This window comes from Biomphalaria glabrata, chromosome 12 (genome assembly GCF_947242115.1).
Source record: "Biomphalaria glabrata chromosome 12, xgBioGlab47.1, whole genome shotgun sequence".
Lineage (NCBI taxonomy): Eukaryota > Metazoa > Mollusca > Gastropoda > Planorbidae > Biomphalaria > Biomphalaria glabrata.
In genome coordinates, this window is record NC_074722.1 from 27,255,079 (window position 1) to 27,269,879 (window position 14,801).

Here is a 14,801-nt window from a genome sequence, read left to right on the forward strand (position 1 = left end):
CATCTTAAGGATATGTTCAGAATAAAAGATATTTTATTTTTATGACTAGCATTTATTTACTTTTCTATTGCGTATTTCATCATATGTGATAAAAGGCGAGATGGATCATTGCAAACATCGCCCGGACCCGGTACAAAACCAGTCACGGCTACAAAACCAGTCACGGCTACAAAACCGGTCACGGGTAAGCAGGTCACAAGATACAAAACAAAAAGAAAGGCATTTTCATTAGCAGTTACTAGTTACTACCATGAAACAGTGAACTTAAAAGGAAGGGGATTGTCTTCTTCTTTGAAGGGACGTCTCTAATTTATAAGAGTAGGTAGAGACTCTAGCCGTATTAGCGCTTGCAGGTCCTTGGGCATAATTTTTGGGACTTGGAAACCAAATGTGAGTCACTTTCTATACATATAACAAAGTATGGGTTAAATCTAAAAGTGGATGGAACCAGTCATACCGTCGCCCCTGTTCGCCGACAGTTTGGCTTTTAAGCTAATGTGATTACTGCGAGAAGCAGCCATGGATCAACCAATCTGTTAACAGGCAAGGAAAAATATAATTCAATGCTTCTCTCCCTTGCTTTCATCTATTTTTGCTCTTCCCAGTTTAAAAAATAGAACGTTTAATTATAGATCACGTGACAAATGTTGTCACTGTGCGATACATTATTTCCAAATGACAATCGATCATGGCTTTGCAACTTTGCATCAAGTAACTGAGACTAACATTCTGGTTTGGTTTAGAGACACATTCTATTTTTATCTTAATTCGTCTTGTAAGTTACAGACGTTTTTTTTTGTTTTTTTTTTTCATAAATAAAGATTATTATGCCATTGGACTTCTTTATTTTGCTTTCTCATTTATAATGCTGGAGGGCTCAGGTGACTAGTCCAATACATGAATGAGCTGTAGTTTGTCGAGTAGGCAGCCTTCATGTAGTTTTTGACGGCTGGGGACGACACTGAGAAGGGTGTGGTGGGTGAGAGGGCGAACGACCGCAATAACAGCCGTAATGATCAGGGAAAATGGAAACACGACAAACTGTTGACGACAATTCGTTCACCGACAATTTGTTCATGACTGGGCTGGCCTCATGTAATTGGAGGCCCTAGGCGAAGTGAATAGGGGGCCCCAAATGAATTACAAAAACTTAAAGTTAAGACATACGCTATGAGTTAAAAGCCTTCGCGCATCTATATCTACATAATAATTATAGCTTTTACACAGCGCTACTTTAATGCTTAAAGCATGCTCAGAGCGCTATGGTCCAGTCTCATTTGTGGGTCAGTGGGGGAAGGGGGTATCTGGGAGTAGGGTTTTCCGAGCTGCCTTTAGGCGCTCAGTAAACATAACTCTGCTCGAGTCGGGTGTCGAACCTCGAGCCCCCTTCATATGTAGCCAAGCCAAGTTCAAGCGTACTTAGCATTTCGAATGTGCTTCATGGACGATTCATGATCATTAGACTAGACACTTCACCAAGGGAAGGAACACTGGTCTTCTATACATATATAGTTTAACAAGTGGATCTAAATATTTGTGAATAAACCTTGAAACATAGAAGAAACTAAGAGATAGGCTAGGAGGCCCCAGGCGAATGCCTAGTTTGTCTGTGCTTAACTTCGACCCCGTTCACGACTATTCGTTCATCCGACAATTCTTTTACCATACTAATTGTTCGCCGGACAATTCATTCACCCGACAAATGGTTCACCCGAAATATCGTTCACCGACAACTGCCTCACAGACAACTTGTTCACCGACATATGGTTTGCACGACAAACGGCTCACTGACAATTGATTCACCAACATATAGTTCACCGATTAATCGTTCACTGGATTGTAACATACTGTTAATATTCTTGTTGAGTGTTTAATTGGTTTAATGTTCATCATATATTCCTCATGTTTTAGAAAAAGTAACAAAAAAACTCGGATTAGGCCCAAATCTTGTCTCGCTCTAGCAATAAAATTATTTTGGAAATAATTGCAACAAAAGTTTTAATGTATCAATGCCCAGTATGTACTTTTAATGTAAACAAATTAAACACACCTCCCCGGGCATACTACACTACCTCATTGTGGGGCCCGGGTGGAAACAATCGTTAGAGGAAACGATTAGGCTAAAAGATAGCAAAACAAAGACTCCTATGGGGGTGCCTTAGGGGGGTGCAAGAGCATCCTCATTGCATTGTGCGGGGATGTACAGATCCCACAACCTTGTCAAGAATCCAGGCGCCGTTCCTCAAAGTGCCGTTGCATACATGTCGCGTCCCGCACGGTTAGCCTGGTGTACAATAGGTCAATGGGGGGTGAGTCCGGAGAGACCCTTGTCACTGGAAATGGCAGCGTCAAAAAAGACCCTCGGCCAGACAGAACACACTGTTCAATCAGGCCGGTGAGAGGGAGCTCTTGTTCGCTTTTGCTGGCCTAGAGTTTCAAGAACCTTTGTCTCAATTCTACCTTACAGTTAAAGAAGAAATACACTTCCATTGAACGATATTAATCACTAACTGCCCAAATTATTTATTCAATAATAAAATTATCAATGTATTCAATAGATCCAATATTCATTCACAAGATTAAAAAAAAACCCACGGTTGTTCAATGTCTGATATTTAACCTTTTATTTCTGTCTTTTAGTCACTTCAAACATATAAACTATAGTCAATATACTCTGAATATTTGTTTTAAATATACATGTGCATTTTATAAATATATTAGACATATAAGTATAACAAAACGAGTATTAAAAAACGATGAGGACGCAAATATATATAATGAATTAAAAAATTCACATAGAATATAGACGTTACTTCAAAAAATAACAACAGATGATGACGTCCTACGAGTGACCCTTGGTCAATCTAGTCAAGCGTGTTAATCAATGACTTCAACTCTGCCAGGTCGTTGTATTTCCTGGCTGATAGCATATATGCATATCGTCCTTTTTTTTAATGTCTGCATTTATACCTTAACAAATATCAACTTTGTCATACATTATTCGTGGGATAATTCCATGGCGTGGATACTAACACTGAAAATACAAGCAATACTAAGAAAGCTTTGCTCAACACTAGGATAGCAATTTTCAGTTATAGAGACGACTGCAAATACTTTGTATATAGAATCTAAATATGACATAATATTTAATAATTGGGGGGGGGGGTAGGGGGCATTAAAAAGATTTCGTTGTTGAAGTGGAGTAAAAAGTAGTTCCCCTTTCAGACAGGGGCAGGTGATATAAAGGTCGTCTGTTTCTGTGGGTGGACTCTGAGGCGCTCTAATATTCCCTAAATTAAAAATCCCAGTTTTCACCAGGATTCGAACCGAGCATCTTACCACCCAGCCAACGCGCCTCAGGTGGAGTAGCTGGTTTAATAATATCTGAAAAACGTGAAGACAGAGAAACATTTTACATTATATCAAATGAAAAAACCTACCAAATTTCTCATCCAAATTGTAAGCACTGTTGTAAACAAATTTTAATATATAAAACAAATAAATATATGTCACAAAATATAGAACGTAAGTATAATCTGCGTGTAAATTTGATGAATGTGAAAGTATTCATGTGTACACGTTCACTCACTTCGTTCTGTGACATAGACTTCTATGATTAAACTGTATACCATTACAAATAACATAAAGATGAAAGTTGAAGTTCTAGTGAATTAAATGATTACATTATTCATACGGAGTACTTTCAACATGTGAAACCCAATTATAACCAACAGAACAAAAAAAATCTTTAAGTCCTGAACTCTCGCACAACCGTGTAAGGGACATAACAAATGCAGTGTAAGGGACATAACAAGTGCAGTGTAAGGGACATAACAAGTGCAGTTTAAGGGACATAACAAGTGCAGTGTCAATGGTCTCAGGCCAGTGTAGGTAAGATGGCGTGAGTCAAAAGGGAAAGCATAACCAAAGAACGTCGAATACTCGCATAGACATCAGTATATGAAAAATGGTCAGCGTCTTGACCACTAGTTCTCAATCATTCGTGATTAGATTTTAAAGAAAAAAGTTCTCCTTTCAGACCTTTTGATCTGCAGGGCAGCTGATGTAAAGGTAATCTATTTCTGTGACGAGGGTGTCATGTGGCCAGCACAACGACCAACCGCCTTAGCTTTTTTCCCCAACTAATATCAGGTACCCATTACAGCTAAGTGGGCTCAGAGGCGCCCAAAGATCCCGAAATTAAAATTATCAGTGTTCACGAGGATTCGAGCCTAAGACTCCGGTTTGGAACCCAAGCGCTTTGCCACTCAGCTACCGCGCCACCTTAACATCATCTGTCGTATAGATCGCAAGGTCTGAAACATATCTTTCGTACTGTCCTTTTAAAGTAATGTCATTTTCTCATTTAACTGTCAAATCAATCGACATAAAACAACTGTTTGTGATATTTTATTTTTTTAGGTCTATGGAGTCACCTGTGAGATTGCTTGGTTTGGCTTCAATAATTATACTGAATTCAAGTCATAATAAAATAGTTTTGTCTTCTCTGCATTAAATGTTTAACACAATGAAGGTGCAGGCGTGCTAACAAAGGTCAAGTAAATTCTGTCCAAAACAATGTTTGTGTGTGCTTTCAACCTAAAACAATCAAAAATAAAATACTCCCCCATGTCCACCACTTTACGGCTCCGTGGGTGATTTGGCCGCTTGCTTTTTCTTCTCCAGCGCCTTCAGAAGCTTCTCTCTCTTCTTCTCCTCTTTGGCCAGACGCTTCAGTTCTTTCTGGATCGCTTTCCTGACGACGTAGCTCCTCCAGAAGGACTGGATGGTGATTACCTGCGTCAGGAATCTCTTGTCCTCCCTCAGGTTCCACTCCTGCTTTCTCCTGGCCAACAGCCTCTCGTCCATCAGGGCCATGTACTCTTTCTCCAGCTCAGCAAACCTGTCCTCCGTGTCGGCCAAAATTTTCCTCTCTTCACAGTAAATGATCTCTAGCTTCTCAAACTCATCCTGAATGGTTTAGTAAAGATTGTATCGTTAAAGTGCGAAATCTGGTATTTCATAGAATGCATAAATTTGCACTTTTCCGGAAATATATATATACAGGGCCTGTCCTACAGTTTGCGGGGACCTATGAGAAGCGGATTGCGCGGAGCCCAGTCTGGGTAGGGATAAGGATAATAAGTGAAAATTAAGATTTTTTGTTAGAAAATAAATTCGTCTTTGCATTTAATTCATACATTACTAAGTGCAAAGCACTATCAAATTAACTTTACGAGCAATCTACAATTGAGGGTAGATTTGCAACATAAAGCCGATAAACATTTAGATCTGACTTTTTATTTACTATCGACTAGCAAAATATAGCTTTGATTTTTTTTTAAGAGATCGAGATAAATTTAGATGTATATTTAAATCCCGTTGACTATTACAGTAAATTAAGTATTGGAACTTACTGTCTTTTGTTAAAATTCGCCCCATTATTTTTATTAAATGAAAGCTGACAATGCCATTTTTTTAATTGCGAGTAGGATTGACGTTTTCTATATTGAATGACACACCAAAATTACAATTTTGTCTATTTTTCAGAACATGTTTTGAGTTTTCAGGATATTTTAATAATTTCAGGAGATTTTCATGACTTTTTTTTCGTATACTTTGCAATTTCAGAAGATTTCTAAGGGTTCCTGGAAAATCAGGAGACCGCGGAAACCCTGTCATAAGTTAAAATGATTTAATTTAATAATTTACAACTAGAGTTAGCGCGGGGCCTATGAAAGTGCGGGGCCCACTGCGGCCGCATAGGTTGCAGTGCCCTAATTCAGGCCCTGTTTATATATATTCTATTTCGTAACCAAGTAACTTACAGTGGAACTAAAATGATTACTTATTAATCTAATCTAAAAAAGAAATATAACTGATATTATGACAAGTTATACATCTAACATATAATTAGAACAATTCAAATCAAATGAAAGATGCATTTCCAAAAACACACAGGATTCTTAAAAACCACTGTTACATCAGATCTGAACGAAGTCTCCTTAAACTCCTTTCCATTAGGACTAAAACAGAAAGATTTAAAAACTCCTTTATCCCATTTTCGGTCAGAGTGCTGATTTCAGTTTCAAGCGAGATTATGAATTCATGTTAAAAAATTATACCCATGCCAGTATTAACTCTTTCTCTCCGTAATTATTTTTCCACGTTTCGGCGGAACTCTTCGATTTGCTCATTACTATGTCACTCCCCTGTTTGAGCTTCAATCACTTGATCGTTTGCAATCGGAAAATATTTAATTTGGTATAGATTTAAAGGGGAATGCACGCTCTTTTTTTTTACATAACACAAAGTAAAGTTTATAAAATCAGACATTAATTTAATTTAATGAGGTCAAATCAACGATGGTATCGTCAATTAGGAGAGAAAGAGTTAAAGATACTTACCATCTTGTTTCCCATCTCTGTGTCATATTTTTTGATCAACGTCTCTAGCTCAGTTTCAAGTTTGTACTTATCCTGTGGGGAAACAAAAAAAAGTTATTTAATTTAATCTAGTTATCATATAAAAGTCCTGTCTAGTTCGATGTTGCAGGTGTTTAAGATTGTTTTTTTAATATTTGGTATGCGAGTATACATAGATCTACATAATTAAGCATTTTTCTGTTTAATTATATTCGTGGCTTTTCACCTTTGACCGGCGGTCCCCCATCAACCAGTCGATCATTCCATCACATCTGTTTTCATGAGAGACGACCCGTTGTGAGGGCCGAAAATCGAGCCCACGAGGGGGGGGGGGGGTTCCACGGTGTTCCTATAATGTACCGCCACTAGCTAAGGTAGGGTCATCCCCACTCGTATGATCCTTGCAGGGGAACGGTAAAGGCAGATGGGACTCATTAGTGAGCCTTTCTTACAGTGTGCTCACCCAGTTAGTCTATCCAAAGGGACATTCCAACGGGGTACCACGCTAATGGCTGGTGTATAAGCGACTGGAATAGACCAGACGAGGAATATGTCTTCTTTTTTTTTTTTTTTTTTTTTTTTGGGGGGGGGGGGGTTGAGGGGTTCGTCCATTAGGCAATGACCTAAAATGATTTGACTTTGTTGTTTATCAATGTAATATTTTCATTCATCAATCACAAACTCACTCAGAAATAACAGAAATCTTTTCAGCTCTTTGTCAGTGACACTCTTTTGGCCTCATTTATGAGCAGACTTTTGTCTGTTCAAGGCTGCTCGAAAAGAGGGCAAAAATCTGCTACTTGAATGGACTCTAAGATCTGCAACTTTTGTCGGTCTCATCCTCCCTTTTATCATCCTCTGGGCACGCAGGTGTTCTGGTAACGTAAACCCCCATCCTATTTTTACAAAGCTTAAATCTACTCACTCTGTCCCCTGTCTGGTACAAAGTGTGTACAAACTATTTCTCACAGACCCATTATCGGATCAATCCGAAACTTCGCATAATTATTCATTGGCATAGACAAGACACGAATCAACAAAACAAAAGAAACCAATTAGTCAATTAAATTACTGATAATTAATTATTCTGTTTGACACCAACAAGGGAAACTAATTCTTCAGTATTCACAGGTATAACTAAATGTGTTGGGTTTAGTCCCCTTAAATTATTGTTAACGCTATTTCTCCCTCACCCAATCCCCGATCTAATTGACACTTTAAACATTTATTTATTGCACCTAAGAAAACATGAATTTAAAAAAAAAAAACAATTAGTCAATTACTTATTGGTAATTAATTATTACGTTTGATATCGAATAAGCAAAATAAATTACATTATCGATAGATATAGTTTAATGGCGGAGTTCTCCCCCTTTAGATAAGCTTTGGTTGTTTTTTTTTTTTTTTTTTTTTTAAAGGATTTTTTTTATTTTACTTGTTTTTTTTTTTGCTTTTTTTTTTCCTTCTAAGGTTTGAAAATTGCTTACAGTACGTAAAGAGGCTTCGTCTGCTCTGTGGGTCTTGGAGATCTCTTCCATTTTGGACTGAAGGGCAGCAATGTCCTCGCGGACCATCCTGGTTCTCTGTTCACTGTTCTTGCTACAGTTGAACTCAATCTTCTCGGCATTTCCCAGCGTCCGTCGTATGTTCTCATTAGAAAAAGCTTCAATTTGCATAATGTCTGTCTTCAAGTTCTCAATCGTTTCCAGCTTTGCTTGGAACTAGTTGAAACAATAACAAATTTAAAAAAAAAAGACTTTTCTAAAAAAAAAAAAAAAAAAAAAAACTAAAAAAGTATGAAGAATAGGAGACGTGGCGGTAAAAGCAGTGGGGGCGAGGTTAATCTTGCGAGGCTTCATTGAGGCGGGAAAAAAATATTTGTTAAAAATAATGGAATGAAACAGTCAAATTTGTAATTTTAATTAGTCACTTAAGAAAATATTTAAAAAAAAATAATAAACTGAAATTTCCTTCTTTAAACTCTACCGAAATCTTTTATTCAGCTATAGAGGACTAGATGTTACATCGACTATAACGTTAAAACTGCATAGCTTAAAGTCTTTCCTGACCTGTTATAATTCAAAAATAATTTTCTTTTAGTTTTACATTAGAAGAGTTCTTTTCCACATTATGCATTCTATAGCTACAATATAAAAGCTTTATAAATCTACACTGTTGTCTATATCCATGAACACAAAGTTTTTGTATGTTTAATCCATCTGCTTCAGCACCTTTAAATTATTCACTAAGTTAAATATCCTCTCCGATAAAATTTTCTATCATGTCGCCGGTTGATGTATGACAGAACCTTAAGATAACTGACGTGTGTTAAACGTTACAACAGGCTTAGGAGATATGTAAAGAAAAATTAGTATAGTTTACCCTACAAATCGGTGTTTGTTTCTGACATATGTATGGTGTAGTGAATTATTTTGATTAAAAGTTGAAGTATTGGAATCAGGTAATTATGTTTTACCAAATGCATTTATTTTAAGTGATGGATAAATCTTTAAGACGCGCGGTCCCCTAACCGCGAGGCTGTGAGCAGTCGCCCACGCCGCCAACGCCTTGTGCCGCCTCTGGGTGGAAGTAAGGGGCAATAGTTCCTTACCTAAAACTATGGAGAGTTGATGAAGGAAACCATACAATAGAAGGTGGATCACAAAGGAGTAGGGGCAATGGCATAGCAAGGGCAGATGATGTAAAGCTCATCTCTTTCTATGGCCAACGATTAACGAGGGCGTCATGTGGCCAGCACAACCACCAACCGCCATTACTTTTCCCCAACTAATGTCAGGTACCCATTAAAGCTGGATGGACTCAGAGTCGCCCAAAATCCCGGAATAAAAAATCCCAGCCTTCACCAGGATTCAAACCTGCGACCTCAGTTAGGAAGCCAAGCGCTTCACCGCTCAGCCACTGCGCCTCCCTCAGTCATTGAAATATGTAGTTTATGCCCCAATGTTTTATATGTTTTATTATGCCGAAGATCCTGAAATTAAAAATCCCAGCATTCACCAGGATTCAAACAAGGGATCAAGGTTCGGAAGCCAAGCGCTTTACCGCTTAGCCACAGAGCCTCCATATATATATATATAGTTAAATGAAAATGTCGGTAAATCGTATATTGCAGACGATCATTTAAAAAATATTACTTTTGTCAGTTGATCCTTTGAATGCATACATTTAGGGTCATACTGCACTCATCCACTGTACATCCAGATTAGAACATGAACATATCTTATGGCTTCTTAATTTGTTATTGAATTCAATGAGAATACCTCGTCGTCCATCTCGCTCCGAGCGGTCTGTAGCTCGTCTTCCAGCATGGCTATATACTTCTTGGTCCTCTCTTCCCGCTTATAGACACTGTCCAGATACTCCATCCTGGTCTTCTCTTCCTCAGGGGACACCAAAAGCCTCGATTTCAAAATACCTCCCAGCTCGCGCATGAGCTCCAGAAGCTCTACGCTGCGAGGGTTGCGTACAATGGTGTACTTTCCGAGGGTCTTGGACGCCATTGGATTGGTGGTGAATAGGCGAAGTACATTTTTAATCGAATGCACAACCTGTTAGAAATAAATGATTTGACGTTTAGGCTTAAGTCCAGCATCAATCAATTGGTCAACCATCCTTCCATCTATATCTCTATCTCTCTATTTCTCTCTCTCTCTCTCTATATATATATATATATATGTTGTTTTTTTTTCTCAATATATATATATATATATTTATTTCTCTCTCTCTCTCTCTATCTATCTCTCCATTTCTCTATCTATCTATCTATCTATCTATCTACCTATCTATCTATCTATCTATCTGCATTTCGGTCTATCTGTCTTATGAACTTTCTATATACGCATCCATATATCTAACACCCTAAAATGCCCAGATTGGTATCAACTAGGAGTGCACTTGATAGTAGCTCCAGCCATTTTTCACTATCCGAACCTATTTGGCTCCGGCCGAATATCACTGCAAGATAGTTGGATAGTAAAAAGTACACAGTAGTACCTACTTTTCTATTAATATGCGTGAAGTGGACGTGATTTTCTTTATGTATGTTATGGAATGCATTAAAGTTTATAGTTACAATAAAATAATGTGCTTAAAAATATAGGAATATGAACCAAACAATTTTATTATAAAGCCAAGGCATGTTAATATAAATAGAAATGAAACTTTTTATTATAAATGCGCATTACATACTTAACAGTAATGGCTGGCTTTTTTTTTTTACTTTGTCTTGACCTCTGAGAGTGCTAGCGACTACGTCACGCTGACCATGCGTCTGTTTAGCTGTGCGGGTATATCTCAAAGAGGTAGAGATGAACAACTCTCACCCCCTTTTATTTGTTTAGTCCATAACGTTGAGTTCATAGATTGACAGGTGACCACATTAACCCAGGAAGGACGTATTGTCTGCATATTGATACTGAGGTAACTGGGTTTGTTTACTTGGTAGTAAATCTTAATTAGGGGGGCTGGACCCCAAGCCACGCCTCTACACGGGTAACCGTTACGCTGACCAGATGTTTGTCTAGCTGTTCGGGTGTATCTCCAGAGAAAGAGATGAACAACGCCCACCCCCTTTTATTTCTCTTGCCTATAATATTGAGTTCATAGATTGAAAGGTGACCTCATTAAGTCAGGACGGATGTAGTTTGTTTACTTCGAGGGAAATGTCAATAAAGGGGCTGGACTACAAGCCACACATCTATACTAGTGCCGAGTTTGCTTACCTGGAGATAAATCTCTAGTAGGAGGCTAACCACACCTACATGAATGACCCTTTCTACACGAACCATCAGTATACTACTATATTTCATAGCCCAGTAAACCATGAACTAATTATGTAGGTAAAGGTACAAGGCTCAGATTTGTGTAAAAGACACTGAACGAGACTGTCTTTAAAGGGGGAGATAAACACCCCTTATCCTTACTCCATTTGTTTATGTCAGTAGCCTAATAAGGAAGATATTTCTTTCATACATTCTTGCATAATAAAATAAAACAAAGATATACACGAGTGTGTGAGTGTATTGTTGCCTTGTATTAAAACCTTTGGAAAGAAAGTTACTTTCATGTTTTAATTCTAAAGACGTATTAAAAAAGGGAAAACCTTACAGCGAAGTTAAAATCACATAAAAGAAATTGATCCAGACAACCACATTTGGATGCGCAAAAGAAATTTGCAGAATCAATGAAGAAACACTTGACCTCTGTAGCCAGTTCACATGCTTGACTGACCATGCCGATGTGTTATTTTCTTGCTTGACCACTCAACACTATAGCGTATGACAAAGGAATAAACACGCGTGAAGGTCATCAACATCCTCAACCTTACACACTACACTAGGACTACATGTTTAGGCACACTATATCTATATGACTAGGTTGTTAAAACATGTTGGACACACAGCAACTTTATTTATTTAGTATAGAGGGTGTGGATAAAAAAAATGCTATCCGGTGCCCCCCTAGTATCAACACTATTTTTAAAAAGCTTCTGGTTCTCAACCGCTGCACTATTGAGGTAGAAGCTCCGCCAACTTTCCTTAACAAAGTAAAGCGATAATTATATTATGTTAAACAACTAGAAAGAGATGTCTAGCTATAAAACACACACACGCACACACACACTCCTGCACACACACACCTGCACACACACACCTGCACACACACACACGTTGACTAACTTTTCTAGAAATCTGTGCCAGCTGTTTAATCAGCTCTTCGATCTGCGGCTCGTAAATGGAGAGCGTGATCTCCAGGTCCATCATGTCAGTCTTTGTCAGGGTCTCCGCGGAGCGGAACGACAGCTTCGTGTATCTCCTTTCCATGTTCTTAGTGCTGCTCTCCTGGCTGTCATCGTTGATGACCGTCACGTCCGACAACTCTGAGAGCGCAATGTCCCCGTTGTCGCCAGCCGTATTGCTGTCCTGAGCATCGCTTTCCGAGGCTTGATAGCTGGGCTTGTCGTCCATGGTTTCAGGAATGAGCTTTAGGATCCCAGGCTGGTCTGTCGACTTAACATTCAGCATATCTCGCGTTTCGGCGGAAGGTTCCTCGCCGTCTTCTTCTTCTTCCTCCTCCCCATCCACCATCATCGCGGCTTCCATATTTATCGAATCGATGTAGTCGAATAAACTTTGCTTCGGGTAGTTTAAGTTCAAGATCGAAGCCTGTTGGTGATCCTCTGCACTGGCTTTCAGCATCTGGATACGTTCGACGACTTTTGCCCTGGAACTTATCAGATGTTCCAATCGATGCCTGGTGTCTTTATACGCCGACTGGATCCTGCAGTGGCGCTCGATGGCCTCGATGAGCTCCGGCCCAAAGGCAAACCTTAGAACGCTGATGTTTTCAATCATAAAAGGCAGCGCTGTTACAATTTCCGCCCGCCGCAAAGCTTCGTTGTAGGCCGAAAGAATGCGTATAGCGTCGATGGACTTCAACAGTCTACCTTTGGTCTCATTCTCTTTGGCATTGACCGTTTTCTTTCGTCCCAGCTCGAAAACTTGCTTAAAGGCATACCTACTAGAATACGTGCGTACTGATTCGTTGAGGCTGTTTCTTTTATTCTTTGAAAGGCCGATAGAGCTGTGGTATTCATTCTGGTCTTCCATCTCATGGAAAGCCCTGCGTCTGTTATGTCTTAGTCAGATCTATCCAGTCAAGGCGAATTATAAATGTTATTTTAATTAAATCTGTTATAAAGTTGTTAAATTAGACAGTATTGTAAATCATTGTTTTAGTCATAAGGGTCGATATTCATTGCTTTGTTTATATTACGTCCATTTCCGTTTCATTTTCCGGTTTGATTTTTAAAGCTTGTTTTGAATGCTTGGATATATCTGTGGTTTCGGTTTATTTTGTAATCGAGATTATTTAAGAAAAGTGATCGCATTGACGTCATTCAGTTCAATAGCAAAAGAATCTATTGGAGATTTTCAAGATAGATAAAGAATGTCGAGAGCTCTAAATTGAACTTCGATGCAGCAGACTAAATAAAAGCTTCAAACTGAAGAGCTCAGACTATTCGATTCTAAAATAATAATAATAATAAGGCTTGTCTTCGAGTCCGAAGATTAGTGAGGAATACAGTATTCCCCGTGGCTGCGCAGCCCCAGCTGTGAACTAATCTAGCCTACTATATATATATAAGCTAAAATACGACTGATCTATCACGAGATCTCAAATAAACAATCGTAGGCCTACATATCCGCTTCAAATTTCGTACACAGGTTCCTTTTACCCCTAAGAACGCTTTTGACAAATGCGCAACCTGACCGCCACTATTCTCGAAAACCGCAAGCTCTATCAAGCCTTTGTAGTTTGTTTTCCAAAAGGCCGCACGCAGTCTAATTAGAAAGAATTTCTAATCATGCGATTAATACTTTCTTTTTCTTGAATATAAATTTGTCGATGAATTGACCGTCGTGTCTTTCGATGCATTCACTCAGCACGTCTGCGAGGAAGCCTTTTTATTGTTTACAATCCAACGAGCCGAATAGATCTTCTACGAGTGGCAAGCTGTGCATAGCTATCCAGCCACTTTTTAAAGCAGGAATCAGCACGTTTGGTGCTGCTCGGTTGTAACAGCATTGACTTGAAGGAGGCTATGACTATAGGTCTTAGTTTACGGGAATGCACATTCTTCTTAGGCATTCTGGATTTTGACAGTCTAATTCCAAAGAATAAAAGACAAACCCCTATTCAATAACATTGAATTTGTTTATATTCACTAGCATTGAATTTGTCTATATTCAATAACATTGAGTTTGTCTATATTCACTAGCATTAAATTTGTCTATATTCAATAACATTTAATTTGTCTATATTTAATAACATTGAATTTGTGTATATTCACTAGCATTGAATTTGTGAATATTTAATAACATTAAATTTGTCTATATTCACTAGCATTAAATTTGTCTATATTCAATAACATTGAATTTGTCTATATTCACTAGCATTGAATTTGTCTATATTCACTGGCATTGAATTTGTCTATATTCACTGGCATTGAATTTGTCTATATTCACTGGCATGTGTGACCAACCAGTCCAACTTGTGATCCCGAATCTCAAAGGCTGACAAAAAACCCAGTCTATGACATTGAATTAGGCAATATTCACTGGTATATGCGACCAGCTAGTCAAGTTGTGGCCTTTGAAAAATTTACAATGACGTCATTTGTCCACGTCTTCGCTTATATTTCATTTAGGCCTACACTGTAGAAATATTAAGTTCACATCATCTCTGAAACATCTTTATGTGGGGAGTCGTTTTTAACTTATCGATTAACTTCTTGGAACCATAGCTCCCCAAGCAAAGCAATCTCGAAGTCCTAGTCAATGATGGTATCAGCAA

At 38.4% G+C, this 14,801-nt stretch overlaps 1 protein-coding gene across 1 annotated transcript; it reads right to left on the reverse strand.

Annotated features, from left to right (window-relative positions):
- Positions 1-4,579: 4,579 nt before the first annotated feature.
- Positions 4,580-13,257, reverse strand: LOC106073130 (dynein regulatory complex protein 10-like). Its single transcript, XM_056007059.1, has 5 exons — positions 12,125-13,257; positions 9,707-9,994; positions 7,913-8,146; positions 6,408-6,479; positions 4,580-4,971 (listed from the first exon to the last, which is right to left on the reverse strand). Exons 1-5 carry the CDS (start codon positions 13,052-13,054, stop codon positions 4,642-4,644), a joined length of 1,854 nt encoding a protein of 617 aa, XP_055863034.1. The 5' UTR covers positions 13,055-13,257; the 3' UTR covers positions 4,580-4,641.
- Between the last annotated feature and the right edge of the window lie 1,544 nt (positions 13,258-14,801).

What these genes read in the sequence shown, in the direction of transcription:
- LOC106073130 (XM_056007059.1), bottom strand. Translation starts at nt 13,054, where the DNA reads ATGGAAGACCAGAATGAATACCACAGCTCTATCGGCCTTTCAAAGAAT. An exon ending in ACGAAGCCTCTTTACGTACT is followed by an intron (nt 6,480 to 7,912) that starts GTAAGCAATTTT and finishes GTTTCCCCACAG; the next exon opens with GATAAGTACAAACTTGAAAC. An exon ending in CAGAGATGGGAAACAAGATG is followed by an intron (nt 4,972 to 6,407) that starts GTAAGTATCTTT and finishes TAAACCATTCAG; the next exon opens with GATGAGTTTGAGAAGCTAGA.